Source organism: Lytechinus variegatus, chromosome 4 (genome assembly GCF_018143015.1).
Source record: "Lytechinus variegatus isolate NC3 chromosome 4, Lvar_3.0, whole genome shotgun sequence".
NCBI classification, from domain to species: domain Eukaryota; kingdom Metazoa; phylum Echinodermata; class Echinoidea; order Temnopleuroida; family Toxopneustidae; genus Lytechinus; species Lytechinus variegatus.
This window is the reverse complement of record NC_054743.1, coordinates 27600126-27613212: the sequence shown is the minus strand read 5'-3', so window position 1 is coordinate 27613212 and position 13087 is coordinate 27600126. Positions and strand designations below refer to the sequence as shown.

At 35.1% G+C, this 13087-nt stretch overlaps 1 protein-coding gene across 1 annotated transcript in view; it reads left to right on the top strand.

The window, feature by feature from the left end:
* The first annotated feature begins 180 nt into the window (after window positions 1-180).
* The window catches only part of LOC121413748 (bromodomain and WD repeat-containing protein 3-like), a 35136-nt gene continuing 22229 nt past the window's right edge, over window positions 181-13087 (top strand). The window contains exons 1-11 of the mRNA XM_041606676.1: window positions 181-487; window positions 602-660; window positions 749-778; window positions 975-1034; window positions 7182-7332; window positions 8026-8124; window positions 8863-9023; window positions 10071-10292; window positions 10920-11020; window positions 11367-11437; window positions 11970-12070. Of these exons, the coding sequence (XP_041462610.1) occupies window positions 439-487; window positions 602-660; window positions 749-778; window positions 975-1034; window positions 7182-7332; window positions 8026-8124; window positions 8863-9023; window positions 10071-10292; window positions 10920-11020; window positions 11367-11437; window positions 11970-12070 (1104 nt within the window). The 5' untranslated portion in view covers window positions 181-438. The remainder of the gene's footprint in view (window positions 488-601; window positions 661-748; window positions 779-974; window positions 1035-7181; window positions 7333-8025; window positions 8125-8862; window positions 9024-10070; window positions 10293-10919; window positions 11021-11366; window positions 11438-11969; window positions 12071-13087) is intronic.

Here is a 13087-nt window from a genome sequence, read left to right as displayed (position 1 = left end):
GGTACCGTAGGTTCAAGACACTGGCAATTTCAATGCATGCAATTCAGTGCATTATGCATGCATTCAATCAAGTCAAAGGTCAGGGAGAGCGGATGAATCATTGACCACAAAATTCTCGACTTTTCTAACTCTAAATCATTTTTTGATATAAAAAAGTAGTTTACAGAATATCATAATTGAGTTCAATCCTATTAGGTTGAGTATTTACACTGTCATATCAAGATATTTTCCCACAACAATGAGATATTCAGCGAGCTATATTAGCATTGCGCACTGATACTATGCAAACGCTCGAGTAAGCGCAGTGCAGGAACAAGGCCGAGAATTTTTACGGTGTTTATTGCGAGGTTGTGAAACACATGTATCTCTTCTGACAAAAAATTCTAATTATCTGCTTGCTTTCCATTCGTTTCCTTTCTTGACAGACCATGTTTAGATATGGCTGAAGAGGATGTAGGAAGGGTAAACGACAGTACTACTGAATCAGGTAATATTTTGTTGTCATTTTCCTCGGGTGCTGTTCACTATTTTATCCGCGCCTTCGCAGCGAAGTGTAACGACAACAAATCTAACGACCCAATTTCTCTCAATTTGTCCACAGAATTGTACTACTTAATTGCCAAATTTCTGGAAAATGGACCCTGCAAAGAGTCAGCCAATGTGAGTATTACGTCTTTTAAAACACCATTTGTGTATTTTGGGTGATTTTTCATCAGTTAACATCGTATATTTTCCTTGTCTTTTGCAGGTTCTCCGACGAGAGATCGAGCAAAATGGGGTGAGTGCATTTCATTCGTTTGTGTCTGATGCATGATGACTCGTTTTTGAAAGTGAATTTCGGCCGAAAATTCAAGATTTCTTTGGATTTCGACGTCTACATTATAATTTGAATTGATAGAATGTTAGAATAATAGTTGTTTTAAATCACTGAATTAAAAATAATTAATAGAAATTGTTTATCTCCATTTTCTCAGTTATTTTCTGCCAGATTTGATTGGAAAGGCAACCAACATCGACAGAGCATCAAAAACTTGGTAAGAGATATGAAAAACTTTTTCTATTGGATTTAATTTTTGAATGTCCCTCTAAAATTGTCAAATTTGTTAAAAGTGAAAATTTGTGGATAGTTGGCTGTCAAATGGGTGTAGCAATCATTTGATACCAATAATAGGACTCACTTTCCATTTTTTCCCGAAAAAATCCGAAAAATCTGTCTGAAAATAGCTTCTTTCCCATCCCCATGAAACCCAGGCATAGGCAAGTGATTTGCATAATGGATCGAGCAACCTGACCCCCCTAGCTATGACATCATTGTATGTGTGATCATCACGCCAATCAGAGAGCCTGTAAGGGTTGTGAAAAGGCAACCGCACAGTGTTTGCAAAATGGGCTCTGATTGGATGAGCTAAAATGCATATTCATAAGTGATTGAGTGCACACGGCACTGAGTTGTGTGCAGTGTGCATGCTCATGATTTTTATTTCAGTGAATGGAAAAAACTTGTATACATTAACTGTATAGACCAGTCTGTTTGCTTGTGAATGTGTACCCATTTGAGTTCAAGAAAATGTGCTGACTTGTGTGATAATGACAACATTTAGTTTGCTCATTATTATGACGATAACATTATTAAATAATAACAATATGATGTATTGTATCACTACTGTACTTCCCTATCATGCCTATACAAGTACTAGTCATGCTATAGTTACTATATTACTAATTAATAATAATAATAATATTAAACAATGATGGTGATGGTTATAAAAATAGCAATAAATGATAGTATAATAATATAATATAATAATGATTGTAATAGAATATGATTATCATAATGAATGACATAGTAAGAAATAATGATAATTATGCATAAGCAACTGGTAGAAATTACTACTACTACTACTGCTACTACTACTACTACTACTACTACTACTACTACTACTGCTGCTGCTACTACTACTACTACTACTACTACTAATACAACTACTACTACTACTACTACTACTTCTACTACTACTACTACTACTATTACTATTACTACTACTACTACTGCTATACTACTACTACCTCTACTACTACTACTACTACTATTACTACTACTATTACTACTACTACTGCTATACTACTACTACTACTTCTACTACTACTACTACGTGTGTTGCTAAACTTCGAGTTTCGAGTTTCGAGTTTCAAGTCTCAAGTTTCGAGTCTCGAGTTTCCAAAATTTCATTGGAATTGGTCATTAAAGACCCTCGCTTTTAATTGTTTTTAATTTAAGCCGCTATTATCCACAGATTAGCGAAATCATGCACGTCAAACACTTTTACTCTGGTGCCGCTAAAATCTTCTAAGGACATACAAGGAAATGAAGTTAACACGTTGAAAGCTTGTAATTCCATTGAGGCAAAATATGCTTTATCTTTTTTCAGGTAATCGAAGCGACCAATGCAGTAAAAAATGATTTAAATTCTCGATTGGATGATTATAAAAAGAGAGAGTACAAGTATGTAGCCTCCCGCGATTAATAAAGAAATTATAGCGAGAACACTATGAATAAATCTGATTTTAAAAAAGGTTCTATAATGACATGAACAAATATCGTTAAATACACTTTTCCACCATTAGTAGGAGCTATAAATTTGATTGATTTGTAAATAAAATGTCAAGGCCTATCTACTACAATTAAAATATTATAATTCGGATAAGAAAGGCGAGACTTGAATTTTTGAAAAATCCGAGTTAAAAGCCCTGTCCTTTAATACCAATAGTAGAAGCAATAAATTTGATCGATTTGTAAATAGAATATCAAGGCCTATCTACTACTATTAACAACATCATAATTAAAATGAGAAAGTCGACTCGAATTTTTCAAAAATTCGAGTTAAAAGTGCTGTTCTTTAATACTAATAGTAGGAGCAATAAATTTGATTGATATGTTAATAGAATGTCAAGACCGATCTACTACTATTAACAAAATATTATAATTCGGATGAAAAAGGCGAGACTCGACTTTTTTAAAAATTCGAGTCAAAAGCGCAGTCTTTTAATACTAATAGTAGGAGCAATAAATTTGATTGATTTGTTAATAGAATATCAGAGCCTATCTGCTACTATTAATAACATATCATAATTCGGATGAGAAAGTCGAGACTCAAATTTTTCAAAAATTCGAGTTAAGAGCGCTGTTCTTTAATACAAATAGTAGGAGCAATAAATTTGATTGATTTGTTAATAGAATGTCAAGGCCTTTGTTAATAGTAGTAGATAGGCCATCCAAATTATAATATTTTGTATTTTTTTAGTATTAAAGGACAGCGCTTTTAACTCGAATCACTAAAGAATTCGAGTCTCGCCTTTCTCATCCGAATTATAATACTTTGTTAATAGTAGTAGATAGGCCTTACAAGTTGGATATATGCGCAATATAAATACCCGATATTATTATTAGTAGTAGTATTACTACTACTTACTACTACTACTATTACTACTACTACTACTACTACTACTACTACTACTACTACTACTACTACTACTACTACTACTACTACTACTACTACTACTACTTCTACTGCTACTACTAATACTGCTACTACTACTACTTCTACTACTACTACTAATACTAATACTGCTACTACTACTATACCACCACTACCACCACACCACCACTACTACTACTATTACTACTTCTACCACTGAACTACTACTAATGTACTACTACTACTACTACTACCACTACCACTACTACTACTGCTACTTCTATGACTTCTATGACTTCTACTTCTAAGACTAACTGTTGCTATTATACTACAAGTGCTACAAAGATGCATAGGCTATATGATAAAAGAATAATTTGGTAATTATGATGAAGATAAATATTGTTAATGAATTGCATGCTAGTATATTATTTTGTTTTTTATTCTAATAAATAATATTACAATGCCCTTGTATATGAACATCAAGTAATAAAATAAATAGGCCTATCGATTATGAGTATATGACATCCACATTAATATTCTCATCAAACTTATTTTCGGGGATTGAAATTCCAGAAGAGAAATCTATTTAAAACATGCCTTAAATACTTCAACATTTCATGTCCATTTGTGTTTTAAAAAGTTGATTGTAGCAATGAATAGGTGATTAAAAAAAAACTCATTAGATATGGTAATACACCATCATTATAGTACCTACAAGGGGGGGGAGTCTGCCCCCCCCCTGACCTTCCTGATGAGCTTTAAAACCTTTTTTGCCCCCCTGACAAGCTTGAATACCTATTTTGCCCCCCCCACCGACGAGCTTGAAGACTGCGGACGGTTTTGGCCCCCCCCCCCCTGTGGAAAATCCTTGGTACGCTACTGTACACCATGATGTTTTCATATTTTCGATTTCAACTCATTTTTTTTCAGAAGGGGGGTTCACATGTATCTAGTAGAATTGCAGATATTTCCCCAAATTCTACACAAATTACAAAAATTGTCAATTATCATTTGAATGCAAATTCATGAAGAGTTTCATTCAAAGAATGCACCAAATCTATAATTAGATATGTATTATATTTTAGTAGATATTTGCTTTATATCATCTTGAACAACATGATGAGTTCTTTATGATTGTTTTTGAAGTATATAGTACAATATTGTTTTCTGACATTTTTCAAGGTCCTCCTCGAAAGAAGGGCATTTTATAATATAAGTTTATTATTATAATATTGTAGAGCTCTCTGACGTTCTCCAAACTTCTGCACAGAATTTTGATATTTTGCTGTTCTTTTTGCTTTAATAGTTATGTTAGGGGGTAAGTTATCCCAAATGATAATGAATAAATTTTTTATTCTATTAATTCAAAATATAAAAAAATTTGAATATAGAATTCAAAAGGCTAGGAGATGAATAGCAGTATTTTGTCATACTCGCTACCGGGTATTCACAAAAATTCACCAGTTTACACAACTTTGTACAAAATTTATGTGGGGGGAGGTTTCATATTAACTAATTAATGAAGATATTATGACTAGAAAGGGGAGTATGGTGATGATTATGATGGTGATGATGATGATGATGGTGGTGGTGGTGGTGGTGGTGGTGGTGATGATGAGGATAATGATGATGGTGGTGGTGGTGATGATGATGATGATGATGATGATGATGAGATGATGATGATGATGATAATGATGATGATGATGATGAGATGATGATAATGATGATGATGATGAGATGATGATGATGATGATGATGATGGTGTTGGTGGTGGTGGTGATAATTGAATTAATAAATGATATGTGGAGTAGGAGGGATGGGAGAGGAGTCACTGTCCATGGAATAAATGTTACCAATGCAGCTTAAAGGACAAGTCCACCCCAACAAAAACTTGATTTGAATAAAAAGAGAAAAATTCAACAAGCACAACACTGAAAATTTCATCAAAATCAGATTTTAAATAAGAAAGTTATGGCATTTTAAAGTTTCGCTTATTTTCAACAAAATAGTTATATGAATGAGCCAGTTACATCCAAATGAGAGAGTTGATGACATCACTCACTCACTATTTCTTTTGTATTTTATTATATGAAATATGAAATATTTTTATTTTCTCGTCATTGTCATGTAAAATGAAGTTTCATTCCTCCCTAAACACGTGGAATTCCATTATTTTAACATTATTTTAACATTATTGTGCTTCAGGCAAGGAGGTCCTAATGGTCAAATTCATAAAAATTGAAATATTGTATAATTCAAACAATAAAAAACAAAAGAAATAGTGAGTGAGTCACATCATCGAGTCTCTCATTTGGATGTAACTGGCTCATTCATGTAACTATTTTGTTGAAAATAAGCGAAACTTTGAAATGTCATAACTTTCTTATTTTACATCCGATTTTGATGAAGTTTTCAGCATTGTGCTTGTCTGATTTTTGTCTCACCTGCGAAGCAAAGTGAGACTATAGGCGCCGCTTTTCCGACGGCGACGGCGGCGGCGGCGTCAACATCAAATCTTAACCTGAGGTTAAGTTTTTGAAATGACATCATAACTTAGAAAGTATATGGACCTAGTTCATGAAACTTGGCCATAAGGTTAATCAAGTATTACTGAACATCCTATGAGAGTTTCATGTCACATGACCAAGGTCAAAGGTCATTTAGGGTCAATGAACTTAGACCATGTTGGAGGAATCAACATCGAAATCTTAACCTGTGGTTAAGTTTTTGAAATGTCATCATAACTTAGAAAATATATGGACCTAGTTCATGAAACTTGGACATAAGGTTAATCAAGTATCACTGAACATCCTGCATGAGTTTCACGTCACATGACCAAGGTCAAAGGTCATTTAGGGTCAATGAACTTTGGCCGAATTGGGGATATCTGTTGAATTCCCATCATAACTTTGAAAGTTTATGGATCTGATTCATGAAACTTGGACATAATAGTAATCAAGCATCACTGAAAATTTTATGCAAGTTTCAGGTCTCATGATTAAGGTCAAAGGTCATTTAGGGTCAATGAACTTTGGCCGAATCAGGGGTATCTGTTGAATTACCATCATAACTTTGATAGTTTATTGGTCTAGTTCATTAAACTTGGACATTAGAGTAATCAAGTATCACTGAACATCCTGTGCACGTTTCAGGTCACATGACCAAGGTCAAAGGTCAATGAACTTTGGCCGAATTGGGTGTATCTGTTGAATTACCATCATAACTTTGAAAGTTTATGGATCTGATTCATGAAACTTGTACATGAGAGTAATCAAGTATCACTGAATATCCTGTTTGAGTTTCAGGTCACATGATCAAGGTCAAAGGTCATGTAAGGTCAATGAACTTTGGCCATGTTGGGGTTTTTTGGTGAATCTCTGTAAGTTTATTGGTCTAGTTCATAAAAAGTGGACATAAGAGTAACCATGTATCACTGAACATCTTGTGCGAGTTAGAGTAGTATTCAAAGTCAGCACTGCTGCTATATTGAACCGCGTGATGCAGGTGAGACGGCCAGAGGCATTCCACTTGTTCTCTATTGATTCAAATCAACATTTTGCTGAGGTGGACTTGCCCTTTAAGATGATGACTCCAAAAGACGTGAGCAATTCAAATGTTTTTCAGGAACTTATCATCCATTGAAAATGAAATTTCAGTGCATTTGTTAGGTCCACTATAATTTTCTTCATCTAAATTTCTTTTCAGGAAAATTGCAATGGTCACATTAAGAATGATCATCTGTTGAAAATTGTTGGTCGCATCGGACATCTCCTGGACAAAGATGTGAAGCCAAGAGTGCCTGGTGTAAAGTCGCTGCTAGGGGGCGCTAGACAATCCCTTCTTCGCACAGCAGCAGGTAAGAAGCTGCTCTGTTTGTTTTTCATTCTAACTTCTTATTCAAAGGTATCCCTTTATGATTTATCAGTTAAAAGCCTCTTTTGAAGTTTTGTTAAATCCCTCCAAAAAAGTTGCCATTTGAAATAAGAAATTAATATTTTACAATATATGTGAAACAAAACCTGATTTTCTGTTTTTTTTTATCTCGCCTGCATATCGCATCGAAAATATAGGCGCCGCTTTTGCGGAGGCAGCATCAAATCTTAACATATAGGTTCAGTTTTTGAAAGGACAACAAACTTGGACATAAGGTTAATCAAGTATTACTGAACATCCTGTGCAAGTTTTAGGTCACATTACTAAAGTCAAAGGTCATTTAAGGTTAATGAACTTTGGCCATGTTTTGGGGTAATTGTTCAATTGCCATCATAACTTTGATAGTTTATGGATATATTTTATGAAATGTGGACATATATATGGGTAATGAAGTATCACTGACAAGTCTTGGATCACATGATCAAGACCAAATGCCATTTAGGGTAATTGAACGTAATATATCATATGAATGATGTTTTTTTGTGAATAGTTATTTTATAGTAGTTTTCAAAGTTGGCACTGCCGCTATATTTAATCTCGTAATGCAGGCTAGACTGCCAGAGGCACTCCACTTGTTTTATTTTTTCTCACGAAATCACATTTTTTTATACCCTAGATGTGAAGCCCCCTCTATGGAGTCCGTCTGTACATGCAGCACTTTACCACCAACGGCCCATAGCTCCACCAAATAAACTTTCTCAAGTGCCAAATGTCTGTGAGTATCAATGCTTTTCATTTAAATTCTCTGTAGCAGTAATTAAGCAGGCACTGTATTTTGAATCTGATCTATGATATTATATTGCAAATTAATTATTTGTTTATTTATTAAAGCACAACTGGTTGTAGCGGGCCGAAATTTGAGAAAAAGTTTTTGAATCTTCGTCTAGCTCAACTTGAGTTGTGTGCAGAGAGAGAAAGTTTTGAAATTGTTTGATTACCGTATTATTATAGATATAATTCTAGTGAGTTCTGTCATATTTTAGTAAACTAAATGCCCGAAAAATGATGGAGGCATGATTGAATACTGAGTACACAGTGAAAGTCACCTACATATAAACATGCATATGTGGGCACAGAATAATAATAATAATAGGCATATATATATAGCGCCATCTATCTAGAAATATTCTATTCCGAGGCACGATGTTATCATTATTACCCCGGCTGTAACTCTAGCTGCCTTTTCGTGCTCATGCATTCAAGGAATTCTATAATACTATTTCTTTGAAAAGGACCCATTTATCGAATAGAATTCCATGCTTAGTAGTAACTTTGATTGTTACTCAACAGTATAACCATTTTACTACCAGAATCGTTCGACGCATTTAATTTTTTCTTCATGCATCTTATTAGATTATGTTCAAATTCAAATTATTGTTGTACAAGTAGAATTTATTTCAACTTCAATCATTTGTTGGTAACTTTTTTTCACTATAATTTATCCATCTTTTAGACAATGTTATCAGAGGGAGACAACTGGCTGGTGTAGCTCGTCTTGATCACATAATGCCAGGGGAGAGGTATGGCCGTACGAACCTTCACCTTCGAACCCTAGGTCATCTGTCATCAGCTTACTGTGTTTTGTTTGATCAGACTGGTCGCAGGATAATCACAGTAAGAATATTTGAATGCTTATCAATGTCTAGTGGTGATCCAAGGGCCCAGTCTTACAAATAGTTACGATTGATCCACTATGGAAATCCATTAGTGTCATAATTTTTTCTGTTGGAAATTTGCAAAATGTCTTTTGTAAACAAAGGAGAACATGCAGAATTGTCAAGAAATCAATGAATTTATGGATGTACATTCATATCTATAATTTTTTTGATCAAACATGCATTTAACATGTTGACTTTGCTGGCTTTCCATAGTTGCGTTTGATCGGATCAATCGCAACTCTTCGTAAGACCCAGGTTACATTCAATCCATGTCTGAAGCTAGGATTGCAAACATGAGGCAAGAAGTAAAACTTACTGGGAGGTAGAATTCAAGCAATTTTTCATCTATGCTAATATACCTATTCTCCCTCATGTCGAGCTCAGCCGCTTGACACAAAAGGTAGAGGTCAGCTCTCACCGGAACAAGATCTGTCATAAAATCATGATAGAGATTTTCCTATTGTGTTCAAGCCATTTGTAATGACCCTTGATCTGCAGAGGCTTTAAAATGCATGAAACAAAGTAGAGGTCACTGAAATAAACGCAGTACGCATGTCCAAACTGGGAGGACTGACAAAGAGGCATTGAGATATATTGATTGCGTTCAAGTGATTTTGGCATAGTTTATTTTTTCTGTAAAATCAACTTTCAAGGTTTTATGTAAATGTTTTGAATGATTTCTGTTTTAGGAACAGTACAAAATTGCTTGAATATAGCTGTGGTTTGAAATGTGCTTCTTATAAAACCTGTGTTTCTAAGGTTTGAAAAATTGTTAATAGAAATCAACCTACTTGTAGGTCCTCCATATCAGTGCTCTCATGCATTATAATGTTTGAGAAAATACAAATAAAAGTATTCCTGTTTTTTTTTCCTGAAATAGATTGATTAATGATTCTGTATAGAAAAAAGAACGGTTAAGGAAGTGACGATTCACAATAGAAATCCACTCAGGAATGGAGTTTTTGTTTCCTCACAAACAATTTTGCCTTTATCTGTCTCGCAGGGGGCAGATGACCACTTGGTCAAAATATGGAGCGTTGATGACGGCCGACTTCTTGCCACCCTGAGAGGGCATGCTGCCGAGATCGTGGACATGAACGTGAACTACGAGAACACGCTGATTGCCGCAGCAAGCAATGATAAAGTGATAAGGGTTTGGAACCTTCAGTCACTCACTCCTGTGGCCGTACTGATGGGCCACACAGCTATGATTACATCATTGGAGGTAAGCTGTATGTGGTTTTCACACAAGTTGAAGGGTCGACTGGGTCGATGATCATGTTTGTCTACATCAACTTTATTTTCTGCTTTTGCCTAATCTTATAAACCTTGCTTTCGTTTTCAAGACAGGCATTGCAATCGTTATGCCATGCATTTCCTCACTTAAGACTGCAGTGAAAGGGCTAGGATACATGTATAAATCACCTTTGGTGATACTGGTGGTTATTTCACATTTGGTTCACATCAAGCTATGCAAGAAAAAACAATATCTTTACTGTCCCAGTTAATGATAAGTGGGCATAATACCTGCAACAGAGACATCTGTGGGGGTAAGCAAACTCTGGTGTACCAGTGAGAAACTCTTTGGCCCAGCCTGCTTAGCCTCGGGTTACAGTCAAGCCAGGCACAGTGCATTAATGACTTCCCTGTAACGCAATTTCCAGTGGTATTCCATAACGTCTGCTGGTTATAAGTCTTTTCCACTCTGGATGATTTACATCCGAATTATGTCAAATTCCTTATGAAAATGGACAATAATCTCCCTTTAACCTTTTTGTTATGTTTTTATGTTGAAATATTTGCTCACTGTGGCCTCTCTACTGACGAGCTTTCTCTATTTTGTCTTGTCAAGTTCTCTCCATACGTCAGAGGATCAGCTCGTTACATGGCTTCTACTGGTGCAGATGGATGTGTGTGTATCTGGGTATGGGAGAAAGAAACTCTCAAATTCAAGTAAGTGTGATTTTTTTTCATTCAATATGCTTTCTCTCTTTCTTCTTCCTTCTTTTTCTTCTTCCTCTTCTTTCTCTTCCTCTTCTTTCTCTTCCTCTTCTACTTCTTCTTCTTCCTCTTCTTCTTCTTCTTCTTTTTCTTCCATTTCTTCTTCTCCTTTTTCCATTTCTTCTTTTCTTCCTCCTCTTCTTTTTCTTCTTCTTCCTCATCCTCTTCCATCTGCTTTTCCTCCCCATCCACATCCTCCTTCTCCTAATTATTCCTGTTGTATTAAATTTTTGCTTTATTTGATGTAGCTTTGTCATGTCATTTACTTATTCTCTCTCTTTCCTTTTTGTGATTGTAGTAACAAGCCAATCAAATTCCAAGAGCGAAACAGACCTGGCTCACAGATGCTTTGTCTGTCTTTTAGTCCTGGTAAGTCTTCTAACTTCCTTTTCCCCCTCAAAGGGCTAGCTTATTTCATGGCCAAATTGTTTAAAAAATGAGACAAAAATATTAATCAATTGGTGGAAATAGCATCATAAGATAAAAGAGTAACTAGGTGTAAAAGTTTTAATTTTATGAGAAATTGCAAGCTGCTCCCATTTATGCTATGAATCATAAATTTAATTTGGGGAATCTTGTAAATTGATATGCATTATGCAAGCAGGGAATAATTAAATGGGGACCTGGCTCGGCAATTTTGAACCAAAGTCCCCATTAATTGCAATTAACTTGCAATGTCCAAATTTGCATATTTTGGCAATCAGATGCAAAAAGAAGCCCCCAAAACAAAATATTTTTTTACCTTTATGCAAGTACTAATTTCATTGCTTCAACTTGAACAAATTGCCCTACTTGACGAAAGAAACAAATAATGATTAATGAAAATTTTTTGCTAGTTTTAACTTAATTTTTTTTCAGCATCATGGTCACTGATGTCATTCTTATTGATTTTTTTTCATAGGTGGTACATTCCTCGTTGCTGGTGGAACAGATAATGCCATTAGAGTCTACAACTTCAACACTATCCCTCCTGAGAAAGTAACAGAGCTTGAGGCACATACAGTAAGGAAAATCATTTCAAACTCAATCAAACGATCTTGTATCAATCTTAATATATTTTGTTGAGACGTCAGTGAAACATGTTTGACAAAACACACAGGTAACTGCGCTCAAGGCTAATCAAGTTGTACCACAGATATCTGTTGAACTTTGAAGAAATTTGACTTTATAGAAGAAAAATATAATAATAATAATATAGGGATATTTACCAAGGGAAGCCACTTCAGTTTTGAAATCTGTTCTCCCAGCGGGCCCTGCTATTATTATTAACCTGGCTGTAGCTGGGCTACCTAAACGCACTTAAACGTTCACGTAACTACCGGATACCCATTCGCCTCACCTGGGTTGAGTGCAGCACAATGTGGATAAATTTCTTGCTGATGGAAATTACGCCATGGCTGGGATTGACACCCACGACCCTCTGTTTCAAAGTCAGAAGACTAATCCACTAGGCCACAATGCTCCACATGTATAACACATGTTTTGCATGTACAGGGTCTAAAAATTGCGTTGACTGCTTTGGATTTTCCACTTATTTAACATCAACTCTTGCAAGTTTGCCCGTAAAAGAGGGTTACCTGAAATTGAGACATGCATTGAAGCTTTGATTTAAATTTGAAGTTGTGTTTCACGACATTTTCAAAGTTGTTATGCTTGCCAAAGTAGGAGGAAAAACATGAACACACTGGTGCCCTAATGGAGCGTTGCAAGAAACTTGTAATTAATTGCAAGTCTGTTTTCAGTCCACTGATCAATCAACAGTTTCACATGTTTCACTGACGTCTCCCTTAGTGAGGCTGCCATCAATTTCGAGCTTAACCGCTCGTGATGGCCGTCTCCTGCATTCAATGTTTTATTATAATTATTGTTATTAAAAAATGAAGTTTATGCTCGGTGTTATTTTGTATTTATTATGTATCGTGATTATACACTTTGTATCATTATTTTGTATATTGCATATGTAAACACATTTCAGATTGTATTATTTTCAATACAGTAATATTAGTAAAACCAAAATAT